This window comes from Nanorana parkeri, unplaced genomic scaffold, assembly GCF_000935625.1.
Source record: "Nanorana parkeri isolate BGI_ZX_2015 unplaced genomic scaffold, ASM93562v1 scaffold67, whole genome shotgun sequence".
Classification (NCBI taxonomy): domain Eukaryota; kingdom Metazoa; phylum Chordata; class Amphibia; order Anura; family Dicroglossidae; genus Nanorana; species Nanorana parkeri.
This window is the reverse complement of record NW_017306335.1, coordinates 511,231-528,430: the sequence shown is the minus strand read 5'-3', so window position 1 is coordinate 528,430 and position 17,200 is coordinate 511,231. Positions and strand designations below refer to the sequence as shown.

The following is a 17,200-nucleotide window of genomic DNA, read 5'->3' as shown; positions in this document are numbered from 1 at the left end:
GGAAACTGTTTTTTTTTTTTAAATTTCGGTAATTTTTCCTTAATATAGTAAAAAAATAAAACCCCCAGTGGTGAATAAATACCACCAAAAGAAAGCTCTATCTGTCCCCAAAAAAGGGTATAAAATTCATTTCAGTACAGCGCTGCATGACGGAATAAATGTCAGTTAAAGTACCGCAGCGCTGAATACTGAAAAATGGCCTGGATGGGAAGGGGGTTTAACACCGCGGATGTCAACTGGTTAATGTGCACCTGTGCCCAGACTGTGGACACTAAAGTAATGACATATTCTTTAGCAGTTTTAAAAAGTTTAAAACCAAATCATCCATGACCTATCTAGCTGCATGTACTGTGAAGTAATTCAGTCTCAAAGATTGTCAAAAATCACAACAAGGACTCTTGTTGACAAGTCAGGTTTCATTCAGTTTCTAACAGCTTTGAATCACCTGCGGTGTATTTTACATTAGAGGGCTGGCAGGCTACCAAGATTCTGTTCTCCATAACAAAAATAGCTGAGATTTTAGTGCCTCAGTTGAGCTGAGCATTAAAGTTGAATTTCTCCACAATGTCTATAGCTTGAAAGGTGAATAAAGACTGTAAGGTGCTTCCGCTGCTTGTTCAAAATATGCAAATAGGTTAGCGTGCATTATCTAGGCACAAGTTCTCTTTAATGAGCATTTTCCTACACTGGTCATTCACACACCATTGGTTGCACCATAGCCTTTCTGTGGTCCAAACCTTTCCTGCACATGGTGGCTTTTTTGTAATTCACTCTTAAATTGTTTTCACATCCCATACACAGAAGCAACACTGTGCTATTATTGTTTTTCGGCTATAGCTGTAGATTGAATATTCATGTACAGGAAGGAAATTCTTAGACTGTAGTTTTACACCTCACCTGAAGTAAATGCTGTGAATGTAGAGTGTAAAGAAGGTAAGTAGTGTATGTATTTATTAAAAGCATCATATTTAAAATTGTTGTAACGGTGCCATTTTAAGGACTGCCCTACTCTCTGATGATTACTTGTCGCCAAAGTTAAGTTTACAGGTTCAATTGTCTTAAACTTAACCTCCTAGTGTTGCCTTAGAAACCTGCTCAGGGGGTCTGAGTCACAGAATACACTAAAATTGTAAATAACAGGCAGCTCTCAGTTGTTAACAGTTGTCCTTTACTACAGGTGCTTTTTCGGCTCCTTCCTCATATCATTGTGTTCTGATACTATATTCACATTCTGGTGCCGTGCTAAGAGGTTAGCTTGTGGCGAAGCAAGGTGTGACAGGTACTCTTGTTCTCCAGAGAATCTGCCTGGAAGAAAGAGGGGGCTTCAGGAAACAAAGTGAAGGGAAAGCCGTGATGTTTGTTTAATACGTACAACAAGGCACATAGAAATGATTTGTGTGCCTTTCTGAAGGACGTTTGAGTGGGATTTACAAGTATGCTGATGTAGTAGGCCAGAAGGTAGGCAGGGGACGCAGCAATGACACGATACCGGCGTAATGACACGATACTGGAAATCAGCAAACTCTGAAAAGATTTAACATCCTCCTTATGATACACTGTCATGTAACACAGATGGGATGGGGTTGACCATGAGGGAATAAGCGTGACTTATTCAGTAAGGAGGTGGGGCGTCCTCCTGACAGGCCTGCACCCAATTTGATATCTTCTGCCCCCATGTGCTCCAAGATGGAGACTCTCATAGTTTAGAGTTAGGACCGCACTATAAGAGGTGCCTTGGCGCGGCAGTGCGGCTTACACATCCTTTGCAGAAGACGTGTATCCAAACCTCTGTCATTGTCCTTAGTGGTGAGACAAGTTGTTTTACATGCTGGTTTGTGAGTGTGCCATGATGCCTTTCTACTGTACCCTTATTCAGCCACATGACTAGAGTTGTCTTTAATGGGGCACTTTCTCTTATGTGCGTTTATAACCTGTTGTGTGCATTGAGGCTCATGTGCATTGTTTGCTGCGTTGATAACCGTCACGGGGGGGGGCATTAGATATTTCTGGATTCATTCCCAAAATACGTGCATAATGCATGTGATGATGCACATTACTACTTGCTCTCTTGGGTGTGAATAGGACCTTCATCCATTCAGTGTTTCTCTCTGCAGCTCCCTCACTTCTCTCTAGCTTCTCAGGAAACCATCAGCCCTGTCACACCTAGATCCCCTAAATCTAACCTGCTAGACCTGCTGGTAAATCTAATACTGGGTCCATCAGTCCGCAAAATGTTTGTTATGTTGGTAACGAATATGTTCTGACTGTATAACTTGCTCAATATCCTGACAGGTAGAGCAGCTGAAAGAGGAGCTGAGCGCCAAGGAGAGCCAGGCGGAGGAGCTGAAGAAGAAAGTTTCAGCTCTGCAGACGGAGCTGTCTGGCGTAAGGCTCCACGTTCTGTCTGTCCGCTGGCTTGCTGTGTCTCCTCAAGGCGCTCTGCGCCGCTTCTAACTTTCTGCTCTCGATGGAATTTTGGGGGTGTCTCTAACACGTTAACCTCTCTGTCACTCCGGGTTTTCCAGGTGTCCATTATGTGTGTCTCACTTTATCCTTTGCTCTGCAGTGATGCAATAACTCACACTAACCTCCTGAATTAAAGCTATACTTTTTTTTCCCAAAATTTTTATAGACCTGTATGTCATTGTCACTTGTTGATGTCATTAATCTTATCATTGTACGTTTAATGTTTTAAAAATACTTTATGTCTAGTTTATATATGTACATGGGGGCAACCATACTTGGCACCGAGAGAAGCAGGCATTTCTAAGCACACAGATATTGGTGTCAGAGCAGTAATGCCATGCATGGGTTCAGTTTGGCTGCCCCAGAAATAGTATATGACTGGGGGTATAGCTGCCTCCTTCACAGCGCTACGTTCTGACAGTTTTAGTTTAATTGGCACATGTCCCTGGGGTATGGAAGGAGACGGATGAAACATTAAGTAAATTCAGGATATATTGATATACTGCTCAGTGAAGCGAGAGGTCAGTTTCAGCAGCTCTGATTGCAACCAGATGCAAGGCGCTGTATCAACCCCCCATATGGGGCTTCCATAGGCTTTAGTGGCTCAAGAAAATTTCCTGTAACTGTGCTGTCAGAAAATAATCTTTAATGTAATAAAGTATTACTTATCTGTGTAAAAGAAGAATCAGTTATCTCTGTAAATAGAACTGACATGGCTGCCTCCATTAACATATTAAGCTATAAATATAAGCTGATTTGTGAATGTTTACTTTTTATTTTATTATGGTTAAGATGTTTTAATACTCTCTCTATTATTAATATTTATATTAATATTTTAACAATTACTGAAGCTTTGAAGTGATGTTGCCCCTTTCAAGCAGGACTTGCAGGTTCTTGTTTCCTGTAGGCACTCATTTCCCAATAGAATGTTCGAGGTGTTAAGTCAGTGTGCCAGTTGAGTTCCATTCACAATGAAAACAGCTGAAATGTAGCTTATCTTGGGGTTCATTGCTTCCACATGAATTCTGCTCACACATTACATTTAGACAGGTTGGGGAGATTTTCCATCGCTTCTTGTGCCTGTGACACCCGTACAAGAAACAGGAGGTATCTCTGGGATGGGAAGGTACTGACAGCAATACAACATTTTCAGAAAATTATAACCAATCCTCACTCTACTACTAATGTGTCTGTTTATTCATTGGAAAGATTTCCTATTTCTTCCTGTCTTGAGAGAAATCTAAAGGAACGCTCCCTAAAAGGGATGTAGACAGCAATAAAAAACCATTAAAAAACACCCTAACCCCTCCCTGCTCTATCCATAACGAAAGGTAACGTAATGGAGTTGTTCTTTAAAGACAATATGCTTTGCCAGGGGATTTTAGATGCAAGCCAAGTCAACCCAGTTTTTGAGGCTGTTCACTGATCAGCAGCCCTCTGCCCATTACCTTGTACTGGTGAGCTATGTGAAACATTAGCACATAATGTTAAGGTGCTGTTACAGAGGGTATCAATGGTCACACTTCCCGTATCTATCAGTCCTTCGTTAAGTTAGCTTCAGGAACTGGCTCAGACTTCACACAGCCCTCTTCTCTCCTGGGGATGTTCGCGAGCTTGTAAATTGCTGATCAGCCTTTGTCCATATATAGGTGGAAAGAGTTTTATCTGGCGCCTCGTAATATCTCTACAAGTGATTATTTACATTCATTGTCTTGTCTTCCTGCCCCAATTCATTGCTTTCTCTGCCTCGTGTTGCCCCTGCAGATTGGGCAGGTCAAGCAGGAGCTCTCTCGTAAGGACACAGAGCTGCTGGCGCTGCAGACCAAACTGGAAACCCTCAACAATCAGTTTTCAGACAGCAAACAGCATGTGGAGGTCCTCAAAGAATCGCTTACCGCAAAGGAGCAGCGAGCGGCCATTTTGCAGACTGAGGTAAGGAACGGAGACAATGGTGGGCTGATAATGTGGGACCCACTAAGAACATTTGCACCTGTTGCTCAGCTAACTATTCTTTAGGTCAAAACAAAAGTCAGACCTTGCTGGGAGCTAGATGGCTGGGGCTGGTGGCAGGAAAGAAGGAGAAAATCTTGAGTGCACTAGATCAGTGGTGCACTAGATCAGTGGTTCTCAATCTGTTTAACCTCAGGACCCACATTTGTGCTTGGTAATTAAGTCATGACCCAAGGCGCACTGCAATGGAATGTGCGGCATTGCAGTACCGGGCATTTGGGTGCGTCATTCAAATTAATGGCAACGCAATGCACCTTCCGCACCAGAACACGCAGTAGGTGCGATTGCGTGGTACCGTGCATTAATCACTGGGGACTGTGTGATTAACACACTGTACTAGTGTGAATGGACCCTCAAAGACACTGTGACACACACAACCACATTCTCACACACACATACACACTCCAAAAAAATATATAATTTTTTTTCTTTTTTTTTTTAAGATCCACCCAGTCTTCCTACCATATGAGAACTGGAATGGATCCTCAGCCTGGTGACCAGTGTGGGCTGTTGTGCTGTGACGGAGCTCCATCCATATGTGCATTGTTTGTACAGCTCCTTTGCTTCCCCTGTAGAGATGCCAGGATCCAGAATGTGATGTCACTACAGTCCAGGCACCTCTACAGGGCACATGTGGGAGCTGTAAGCAATGCACGTATGGATGGAGCTCCCTGATAGCCATACTTCCACCTCAAGCTGAAACGCAGGGCCATATTTTGAATGGCTGCTCGGCACAAGACCCAACGGTGCTGCGCTAGGGGAAGGCTGAGGAGTGTCTCACTTAGAAGGAAGGCATGTCGCGACCCACGGAACATGGGGTCGTGACCCACTTTTGGGTCACGACCCACCAGTTGAGAACTAAGGCACTAGATTGATCTGGACTGGAGGTTATGTTGATAGTTGTGAGTTAAGCCAGAAGGTGGGACTTTTAACACTGGGTAGAGTTGGTGAATAGATTAAAGGCAGTGTCTTGACCTAGAGTCCAAGGCAATCGGTGGCCCTCAAAAACAGACTTTACCTATGAGTTCGCTTTAAGCAGCTTTGGACCTCTCCAGTAATGTTTTTGAAACAGAGCTCTGCAAGGGTGGGATCTCTGTGAGGGTAAAGGCATTAATTGGCTGCTTATAGGCATTCATTGTTCATTAATGAATCCGAGGAAAGTGTTTTAGCTTAGTGTGCTTATCCTGTAGGTGGACGCTCTTCGTTTGCGCCTGGAGGAGAAAGAGACAATGCTGAACAGAAAGACGAAACAGATCCAGGAAATGTCCGAAGAGAAAGGCACCTTATCCGGCGAGATCCATGACCTCAAGGACATGCTGGACGTCAAGGAGAGAAAAGTAAACGTGCTGCAGAAGAAAGTAAGAGATGTTTTGTTCTTTAAAACGTTACAGACTTATTTTAATCTTTACGCTATAGACCAAAAGAATCTTTGTTCCAAATGATTGAGTTCAGGTGCTTCCAATGAAGAGTACTGTTGATGCTTCAACATATGAAGACATTCTAGACAATTGTGCACTTCCAACCGTGTGGTAACATTTTGGGAAGGGCCACTTGTCCCTGACCTCCACCCTACTTGAACACCTTTGGGACAAATTGGAACACCAATTGCAAGCCAGTTCTTCTTGTGCAACATCAGTACCTGACCTCACAAATGGACACAAATTCCAACAGACACACTCAAAAGCCCTTCCACAAGAGTGGTGGATATTATAGCCTCAGTGAGGTGAGGTGGGGGGAAGTTCATATAGGTGTGATGGCCAGGTTTCCAAAAATGTCTGGCCTTATAGTGTATATAAGCTACCATTGCTCCAAAATACTTGATTGGATGTCTCTGGTTTTAGTGCCTTCATAGTCACTGATTCAGAGGAAACATGAAGGCACTACATTTAGATAGAACTCTAGATCTGTGTGCCTTTTCCAGTGCAGTGATACAGAAAGTGGTGAAGCCACTGGATTTGTCTTCAAGCCAGGAAACTAGCAAACAGGAGAGGTCAGCGTGCTAGCCCAAGCGTTAGTCTCAGTACAGGTTTTCTTTAATGTGCACCTGTGCCCAGATTACAGACATTCAAGTAATAAAAAGAGCTTTAAAGTGATCCTGTCACAATTTGTTTCTGTAAAAGCCTTACCTGTAGAAGAAGGGAGTAAATATTCGCCTTTCCCAGTGGGGTTGAATACGATACAAGCAAGCAGAAAGTACATTTAGAACTTCTGATTCACATACCTGTTTCAAGTCAGCAGGTTGGAAAGTGCTGAAGCAAGAGGACCACTGAGACAGCCCGGCTACTAGATCTTTTAGATGGAAGGTTAAGAGGTGGCATGGAACTTATTTTTCTCAGCAAGGCTTTTTGTTAATCGATCTGTCTGAACAATTTCCACCTTTTGTAATTGGTCAGTCTCTTGCTGGAGAGCATGTTGTGTACTCTGTGACCACTAGATGGTGCTCTGCAATCACAGGTTTGTAGGATACTGCCCTGCGGGTTCTGTGCCTACTTGGATGTGATTCACAGTGCTGATTTTAAGACTTTATGCAACCTAACCTAAAAAAACTAAAAGAAAAAAGTTGTTAGAAGGCACAGCAAGAATGTTGCTATTACAATCTGCATGTCTTCCAGAGGAAAGCCTCCTTGTAATGCCTTGTTATATATATAGATATAGATCTCTCTCTCTCTCTCTCTATCTATCTATCTATCTATCTATCTATCTATAGATAGTCTATCTATCTATAGATAGAGAGAGAGAGAGAGAGAGAGAGAGAGAGAGAGAGATATTCTGCCTGAATCTCATGTACTTTTCTTCCCGGCATCTTAAGTCTCTCTGACTGTCTGGATGACTCATCCTCTGCATCACGTGATATTTCAGCATGTTGCATGGTTTCCATGACTGCAGGGGGAACGTGCATTACTTTGGGCATGGAGAAGGGGGCGGCATTGTTTGCCATCAGAGCACCCCATCGGGGGGGACAGCGATTAGTATTATCCAGCAGGGTTTTTCCATTGTACGATCAGGATCCTCTACCTCATGTCACCTAAGTACAGGCTCTAAAATCACTAGGAGGACAACAGGTAATTATGATGATGTCATGGGCATCTTTAGGGTAGTTTGAAGGCAGTGTAGAGAAATAACTACTAGAGGAGGGTTTCTATTTTGTAGTAATATATATTGTTGGTCGCTAGTTTAAAGCCTAACTTCTGCCAAAACCTTTTTAGACAGAGTGGGAAAGGGATAGAACCCCTATCAGGTTTTTTCTATGGTCTCTGACCCCACTGCAGAGATCCCTTCACTTCTTGTGCGGACAGGGACAAGACAGGACCGGAAGTGATGGGAAATCTCTAGTGGGGACACAGATTGCTTTACTTATCGTCTATTCGGGGATACAACATTACATATTTATGAACCATGAGTTATACTGCTACGTATAGGATAATTGGACACTAGGCCAATCCCCTCCTGTAACCATTCTGCTCAGTTTTTCGCTTATTACCTTTTAAACTTTTCACTGACTCCACCATAAAAATGATGGTGTGGCAGTATTGGGATGTAAACAAACTTGAAGCTACATTAGCAGCCACACATTTGTTTAATTATTATTCAGTTGACTTGAGCTGTCATATAGAAGTGATTCAGAAGCTTTAAAGCTGCCCAATCACTTCTATATGTGCATAATGGTGTTTCCCATCCACACAAAATCCATTTTTGGATCTCCCCTGGAAGCAATAGACCTGGAAGCACTCCACTCTCAGTACTGTCAGATCCTGGCTGCATTGAGTGCAATGTGTACTTGATCTATCTAAGGCAGTTCACTTCCAGAACAAACTCACTTCTCTCTGAGTGTCCTGCCTGCAGTGCAAGCTTTTTTTGGATTCCCTCCTGTTTATCGCTCATGGCGCCTGTGTATAGTACCTGGTGCAACTGAAACCGGCTTTGCCCTTGCCATGATCTTATTGCCATCCTTTTTGCTGGATCCTCCTATATAAGTACACCTGACCATTGCACATGTATGAACTTGTTGGACATCCCACTCCATAATGGGGTAATTTATCCCATTTAAGCAACTGATCATCTGTAAGGTCAGGTACTGATGTTGGATGAGAAGATCTTGCTCACAATCGGCATTCCAACCTATATCAAAGGTGTTCAGTAGGGTTGAGATCAGGGCTCAATGCAGGTCGCTCAAGTTCCTCCACACCAAACTGGTCAAACCATGTTTTATGGGGCTGGTTATGCACAAAGGGGAATAGCTATGCTTTAACAGGAAAGGACCTTCACCAAACTGTTATCACAAGGTTGGAAAGACACAGTTGTCTATAATGTGTTTGTATACTATAGCAATAACAGGACCCTTCACAGGTACCCGATAGTGTTGTGCAGTGACTGTACATCACCACTTCTCTTTTCACAGTCTGTTGATCAGCTCAGACCACTTGAAAACTGTAGTCTTTAGGCAGCTTCTTCTGTAAATTCATGCCATCTCAGCTATTGCTCAAGAAGGATATTGATTTTGCCCTCTGACGACACACATCCAGTTCTGAATTTGAAATGTGATAATGAAATTGTAACAGTAAATGAGCCATAATCACAGAAATAATTTTGTACTGTACTAAGATAATTATTGATAATGATTACCGCCGAAAATATACATTCATTGATTTGTAATCATCCCACAGTGGCCCCTCCCTGTGCGCAAAGCGCATAACCCTTTTCAGAGTGCTGGCAGCTGGCACAGGATCAGTGTCTCCTCTTGTCCGGCGTTACTTTGCAGCTGCTTTTATTATCTCTTGTAAGGAACCACTGACCTTGAAAAGCTATTTGTTTCCAGTAATGGCAGAAGCCCGGAGTCCACTCAGACCGCCATCTTCCAGTGACAGATAAAATTCCCTATCGCTCACTTTGCAGCAGCTGCACAAACATCCACTGAGCTGTGACACATGCACACGCCCTGCGAATAACCTGTAAAGATTCACATCTGCGGGACACAAAGCTTCCCCAGGCTGGGCTGTAAGTTCAATTGCAGAGATCTGCATACCGGACCTGGCCACCTTGTGAGCTGACAAATAGATTGCTCTACTGTGCTGTGGCATCACTAGCTCTGGAGGAATTAACCCAGTTAAAGTACCTCTATCATGTGAGAAATATATGGGCTGCCATTGCTGGCCTTTTGAAAGCATTAGTTGCCCTGGTTTGAAACCTCAGCGCCACATCCCAAAAACAAGTCTACAAGTGGGAGGAAAAACAACAGAACTCCTTAGTGATTAACTTTTTCTGGGCCGTTGGCATTTTAGCAATGCATTACATCCATTTTTATACCAGAAGTTTGTTCTCACTCTGGCATTCAATTTTAAAGTAAAAAATATCACTCCTTAAAAAAAAAAAGTGTTGCAGCACATAAATGAGTGTATCGGCATTAACAGTTTTCTTGCAGTCACCCTGCAAATTCCCCCAAATACCTGTTGATCCTGACAGTGAAGTCCACCTAATGCACCTGTGATGGCGTGGCAATGATGCTGCAAAGTCCCTGAATTCAGAGCAGAGTTGCCACTCTTATGTACAGTAGGCTGTACCTACTTGTAATACAGTGGGATGAACAAATGTTATTACTGCTGATTCAAAAGCCCTTAGCTTTTCACAGGATCTGGCCTCACCTAGTCCTCCCACTGCTTTCTGGATTGGCAGAACTGCCTCCGTTCCTGAAACCCTCCCACTGTGAGCTGTGGTGTCTGGGTAGGGGAGCGTGTGAGACACAATGAAACAGGATTTGGCTCATTCAGGGAAAGTAAAGAAGGCTTCTTGTTCACTTTATCAGGCTTATGCATCACATAATAACTGGATTTGGAAATTCGTTTAGACTGTCATTTTAGTTGTACTTGGCATGCAGACTTTAAAAAAAAAAACTCCAGAATAGTTGAGGGAGTTAACAGTCCCTTCCAGGTCAGCTATGCTTGTTGTAAGGATCTTAGAAAAACTTTTCATGTTGCTCCTTTTTCGGAGATTGTAAGATAGATCATTGCGATTCAGTTGCTTAAATCTTTCAAATTCAGCATTAAGTGGGCTCTGTTTACAATAGTCACATAATCAGCTTTGGGGCTGTGATAAGAATCATTGTACTCCCAGCATCCTGATAGCCATGTAGAAGCTTGTGAAAGTATTAACATATGTCAGCTATTCCTAGTAACATTCCATGCAACAGGCAGCCTGCAATTTGACCAAAACATATTTTTGGAAATGAGAGCCTCTTACAAGAGCAGGAAGGATGTGAAAGCAGGAGGAAATCTCAGGTGCAGCCTGGAGACATTAGAAGTTTTAGCAGTTGATAGCTATCCTGGCTAATGGCATTTGAAAGTAGATGTAAATGCTAACCGTATAGATTGTTTTCTCTGTGGACTGCATTATTATAATCAACTGCAATTTATTTAAAACTAGCTTTTTTTATCATTTGTTACATCTCAGTGCAGCCACTTTCTTTCTTCATGCACGCCAGCGATGGCTGCATGGTATTTTTTTTGTGGCGGGTTTACTGATGGTGATAACAGTAGACCATGGCCCATTTGTGTTGGAACAGACACTTGAAGCCTCCATTAGAAGCCATTGACAAGGTGACCAGAGTACAACTGGGAGACCAGGACAGAGTGTTGTCACCCTATAACAGGAAGTATCTGAAGAAGGACCTTTATGGCAGGATTGCTAGGGATTATTTTATTAAAAGCTACCAATGTATCATCATTGAGGATTATTAAGGAATCTACATTCACATGCCGAAGCATATATTAGAGTTTAGCTCTTGGGTTTACATCTACTTTGAATACACTTCAGCACTTTATATAGTGTAATTATATGTTATTACCATGGCCCCCTATGATGAAGGGTCGTTATCATGAAGGGTCCTACGTTTAGTATCGCTGCCTGTGTCTTTAAACTCTAAACATAGAAAGTGTTAAGGAGTGACCTTAGAGCCGCCTCCGGTCTGGCGTAGTAAATGGCGAAAGGGATGAAGCTGGCCACACACTCGCCCGTTAACCCTTCCCCACGAGCTGAGAGGTGTTTTCAGACGACAAACACGTCTCGTCTCCCGGGACTTCCTGCTCTGCCCTTTCTCCCTGAAAGGGCCCATTTTACGGCTGCAGGTATTTTTGGAACTCAGGTCTGTCCTGCGTGCGTAATAGTCTTCCAAGGGTCCTGTTGCGGCCAGAAGTTCTGATTAATTAAAGGGCAGTCAAACACCGCCGTAAACTGAGAGGTGTGTTCGTCCCTGCGGCCAGGCTTGGCCAGCCGATCTCCTGCGGTCACTGTGTGGCTTTGCTCACCTTTTAGAAGGTCGCAGAGTAAAACTGAGAGCAACTAGGATAAGAAAAGAGCATAGCAATATATTGTGAGCTTTGGGTTTGAGAACTGGGATTGCAGTTAATAGAAATAGATTTGCTCATCCGCTTTGTTCATCCTGATTTTATCCTTTTATATGCACAGTGTTGGTTGCTTTCCCTCTATTACTCACTAAAAAGTTTACTATTCTTTATGGGGTGCAATATCACCTCAAGTCAGGCACAGGGGAAAGAATTAGAAAAAAAATCACATTGGCCCTCCTTTTTTTGCATTCCATATTCAAGCAAGTGTGTGCCAGGAATAAAAAGCTCTGTTTGTGACAGGTTTATTTTATAGCAGACAAAGTATTTTTCACTTGGTGCCGATATCAACTTCCTATGTCCTTCAAAATCTTCACCTGTCTCATTACTCTTCACAATGGGTACACCTCACACTGCCAATGCTAGGTGGTGCATCAACCCTCCATCAAAAAAAAGCTACTGCCCAATGTGACTGATGCCATCAGCTATACAAGCTTGTACACGCGTTGAAAGCAGTATTGGTTGACGTGTGTCCGGGCACGCCCCCTTCCTCACAGGATGTCCGTCTACAACTGCTGGCGAGGTATGGGCTGAACCCCAACCAATCACAGCATCAAGCAAGGGCATCTTGGAACCCCTAAAATGCGATGGCTGTTTTTTTAATGCATAAACTTTATATTGACTAGAGGTAGGGCCCTTTGCACGCTTGAAAGCTACAATCTCCACCCTCAGCTACACCAAGGTCCAGTGGTTCAGCACGCCATTCAGCTGTCATGGTCTAGAAGGCATTGCCTAGTACCTGGGGTGTACCAAGCTGTAAATTAGACTTGCACCTCTGTTTCTGTTTGTTGCTTTTTTTTCTTCCTAAGATTGTGTTACTCCTTGAGTTTTCCTCTTCCAGATCGAGAACCTACAGGAGCAACTCCGGGACAAGGAGAAGCAGCTGAGCAGCTTGAAGGAGAGAGTCAAATCACTACAGGCAGACACTAGTAATACAGACACTGCACTGACCACCCTGGAGGAGGCACTGGCAGAGAAGGTGAGAGTCCCATCACGCCATAGCTGTGAATGTGCATTGATTGAAGCGACCATCTAAACTGTATTGAAGTTTTATCTTGGTTGATGCTAGGTGATTAAATAAAGCTGTCATGATAAAAAAATATGGGAGATGCATTGCTGACGGTCTCTTAAAGTTCAATTAAAGTTTCAAGGGAAATGCTTTATATAAATTTGGTGCATGGAAAAACAATGAGTTCTCAGTGTCTTACCAATATTTTTCTTTATAAAGCAACCTCAGGAAGAATAGAAAATACAGTGTCCAATACTAGGCCACATATGGGCCACATATGGGTTAGCGCTTCTGCCTTGCAGGACTGAGGGTCCCCGGTTCGAATCCCGACTGGGGTCACTATCTGCAAGGAGTTTGCATGTTCTCCCTTTGCTTGAGTGGGTTTCCTCCAGGTACTCCAGTTTCCTCCCATTAACTCCTTTCTAAGCTGGCCCTGTATGTATGCATGTGAGATAGGGACCTCAGATTGTAAGCTCCTTGAGGGTAGGGACAGATGTCAATGTGCAACTATGTAAAGTGCTGCGGCGCTATATAAATACCTGTAATAAATAAATAAAATAAATAAATATCATAGTTAGAGCTCTTCAGCTGGGAACATGAACTTTTTCTGATTGACTCACATATGGGTTGTGTGGGAACGCTAGTAAGAGAGCGCTGCCAAACAAAGAGTAGCGGGACAAGCTTTTTACTATGGCTGTGGCTGCTTTATTAGCTTAATGAACAGTAGGACTGTGAATAAATTTTGATTGTCGAATTAAATAAACACTCCACATGTTGTTTCCTAGGAGAGAATCATACAGACAATAATAATTAAAAAAAAAAAAAACTGTTCCAGCCAATGTAAAGATGAAGAAAGTGAAAAGAGGTCAAGTGGATTTTTTACAGAGTATTTACAGCTGCTATTTAGGGATTGCTAGAGAGTTGAGTCTTGAGACAGGGAGCAATACAGAGTTTACAACAGCCTGTACCCACAATCGATAATACGGAATCACCTGCACTCCATACAGCTTACAGACCTTGGATGAAAGGTTGGTGCTTGAAGTGACAACACGGATACAGATACAGTCCATAATAGAAGTCACCAGCACTTGCTGATGATGTGTGCAAGAAGTAAAGCACTTTTTATTAAATTGTCACATGTGTCAAACAACCAACGTTTCGTGGGCCACACAGGGTCCCTTCTATTATGGACTGAGCCTGTACACACAGGGACACTAAGGCCCCATTCACACCAGGGCAGAAGCGCTTTAGTGCGGTTTCCGCATGATTTTTGAAAGGGCATTTTTAATCTGGCTTTAGTGCTGAAACGCACTTAAAAACGCCCAAAAACGATCTATATGGAAAACGCGCTGATCAGTGCGAAAAAAGTAGCTCAGGAGCATTTTGGGCGGCAGGCGGTTGGGATCGCACAGAGCCGCGCGATTGCATGAACGATCCACATAGGAACATATGGGGTTGTTCATGTCCGTGGTTCAGCGTGGACAATTCCTCACGACCGAACCGCCCTGGTGTGAACAGGGCCTTAGATGGCTCACAATAAACCTCCTGTTGGTGTAAAGAACGAATAGTACATAAACAGTTTTTGGCAGCTCACCAGCAGAATCTCATTGATGTAACTGAGCAGGTTGCTGCAAAACTGATGCTAGGTCTTCTACTCAACACTTATCAATGAGGGCTTATAGAGCCATACTCGGTTTGGGTGAGACAGGAAAGAGGCAGCTTGCTTTGACCTTTTTAAATTTACTTTACAACTGAACTCCAGGAAAACATGTACATTCACAGATGAAATACATGTATGGGAGCTTTTATACCTGACAGAGGATTCGTATTTTCAGCCATTCAGTCCTGAGATTTACACAGCCAGACAGATACCACTTTCTCTATTATAATTCAAACCCAGCTTGGGGCAATTTTTGTTGCTTTTTTTTTTTAAAAAGGAATCCCTGTTAGTGTTGAAATAAAAGGCAATTGTTGCTGCAGTACTTACCCCCACGCTGTGGTGGGCTGTCCTGCACTGCACCCCTGCCACTAGATGTCCTCAGTCTTCTGAATTGAGTGACACCAAGGACCGACCGTATAATGTGAGTACAGGGTGTCATGGACCCACCCTCTGAGGGAACGGATACCACTGCACCCTGCACGTACAGTGTAATGATGAAATCATGACATTATCATCACTTTCTGCATCATTACCTAGCCTATAAACAAAATGTAGGGGGGACTGAGAGCGAAGTCTGTAGTTGGGCTTTTAGAATTAGACTTCTGACATCACCCTATCTATTTTGACAGTAATGGAGCAGCAGCAAACTAATGAGGTCATCTCTGTGCTCCCTTTGCTCTCTCCACCTATCAGCATGTTTCTTGTTAGTACATTTTCATACAGTGCACCTAGTTGGCTACCAGTGCAGCCCCTCCCTCACCCAGTCTGATTGCTAATGTATAGGGGATATATAGAGGCTAATACTGAGTCAAGTTCAGGTAAATACTTTAGTTAGGCATTCAAAATAGTTGGTTTATAGATTTATTAGTGGATTCAGAACTGCATTTATTTGTGTATGACAGATCTCCCTGGAGTTTAACTTTAAACAATTTAAATAAGGTCCCTAAGGCTCTGTATCTGAGGCATCATTGCCTCAGTATTTATTTTTCCTACAGGAAACATTTGTTGTTTTTCTCAGATCACATTGGACATCTGTTCTATTATGAGTAAATGAAAATATTTTTGGGGTAAAGTTCTTCTCTAATGTATTGGGGTCGCTGTCTTCTCCACAGTCCTCACTTCTCGATCTTAAGGAACATGCTTCCACCCTGGCCTCCTCTGGCCTTAAGAAGGACTCTAGACTGAAGAGCTTGGAGATCGCCCTGGAGCAGAGGAAGGAGGAATGTCTGAAGCTGGAGAACCAGCTGAGGAAGGTAAGAAACTTCTGCCAAGTTCCAAATACTTCCCCATCATGCCAACCAATCATATTGCTCAATTTTCTATCTGCCTTGTTTCAAAAATTCACCAGTCACACTACTATATACTATACACTCCTCAGCATACAGACGCGTAAACCAATCAGTGGGCTGCAAACTCTTCTGCTGTACCCAAAAAAATCACTGGAATCATTGTTAGTCATATTGTAGAATTTTTTTTAACCCAGCTAATTAAAAATGCATTTTTTTTATTATCTGATAACCCGGCGGGCGTTCAGTTCATCACACATTAATGCGCATTTATGAACAGCTGCTAAATGCTCCAATGTATAAAACATGTCCCAAGCAGCCATACTCATCTATCACGCAGTTTTTGTGTTAAAGGTTAAAGTAGAAGTATTGGGAGATTGAAATGTACTGTTCCCAATACCTAGACCTGGCATGTGATACTGCAGCTGTCACACGCCGGCTCTATAGATCGAGAGCTGAGCGATCACGTACCGTTGATCACACAGCTCACGTTCTTCTCCCTGCAGAGGATGTCAGTCTGTGCTCCGCAGAGATATTCCCCCCTCCCCTCTCTGTTCCTCTAGCTCTCATTGGAGGGGCAGGCAGAGGAGGGGGTGGGCACAGTTGGCTCTGGCTCAAGAGAGGTAGAGGCAGCTCGGCGGATCCCGAAAATATTGTCGGGATCTTTCCCATCTGCAGCACGGTTCTGAGCCATCAGCATATAATGGGCAGTACCCGGCTAGATGCTGAATTTGGGTCACATTAGTAAAGGTATTCCTGTGACCCAAAAGAGGACTAGCTAGAAATAAAAAGGTTGGAATTTAGTTCTCTTTTTAAAGCTATTGCAAAAATTGCATGTACATAAACATATGAGTCATGTAAACATGGATAGGATGAAATATGGTGCACACCAAGTATACCTCTTGCACGTATAATGCATCTATGAGTGCTTTTAGTTTAAGGTGCCAAGGTCAACATACACTTTAAATCTGAGGCCTCTTATCTGAACTACAACATGCTCCCTTCAGGCTATTCAGTGTTGTACTGATAAATCATAAAACAACCCAACAGAACCTAATTCTACCTATAACCTTTTCAGTTTTGCTTTGCTTTGTTATTTTTATTGCCCCCTCTCCTTATTTTCTGTCTGACCTCACCATGTTTCTTGTCCCTGTCTCAGCATTCTGATGGGTTACCGCACTCCGGGAAAGCAGTAAGTTCCTCCGCATGGGTGCCCCCTATATCCCTGCCATTGTCACCTTCGCATGATTTACCCCCCATCTTGCATTTGCTCTGCAATGTGTTGCAGTCATATATGCTGTTATAATTTAAAAATGACACTCACATTTATATATATATATATATGTATATATATATATGTATAATTTTTTGGGGG

The 17,200-nt window shown here is 43.0% G+C and overlaps 1 protein-coding gene across 1 annotated transcript in view; it reads left to right on the top strand.

The window, feature by feature from the left end:
- ERC1 (ELKS/RAB6-interacting/CAST family member 1) overlaps nucleotides 1-17,200 on the top strand; it is a 210,556-nt gene that overhangs the window by 91,333 nt on the left and 102,023 nt on the right. The window contains exons 6-11 of the mRNA XM_018576477.1: nucleotides 2,293-2,385; nucleotides 4,231-4,398; nucleotides 5,667-5,834; nucleotides 12,712-12,849; nucleotides 13,665-13,734; nucleotides 15,587-15,792. Of these exons, the coding sequence (XP_018431979.1) occupies nucleotides 2,293-2,385; nucleotides 4,231-4,398; nucleotides 5,667-5,834; nucleotides 12,712-12,849; nucleotides 13,665-13,734; nucleotides 15,587-15,792 (843 nt within the window). The remainder of the gene's footprint in view (nucleotides 1-2,292; nucleotides 2,386-4,230; nucleotides 4,399-5,666; nucleotides 5,835-12,711; nucleotides 12,850-13,664; nucleotides 13,735-15,586; nucleotides 15,793-17,200) is intronic.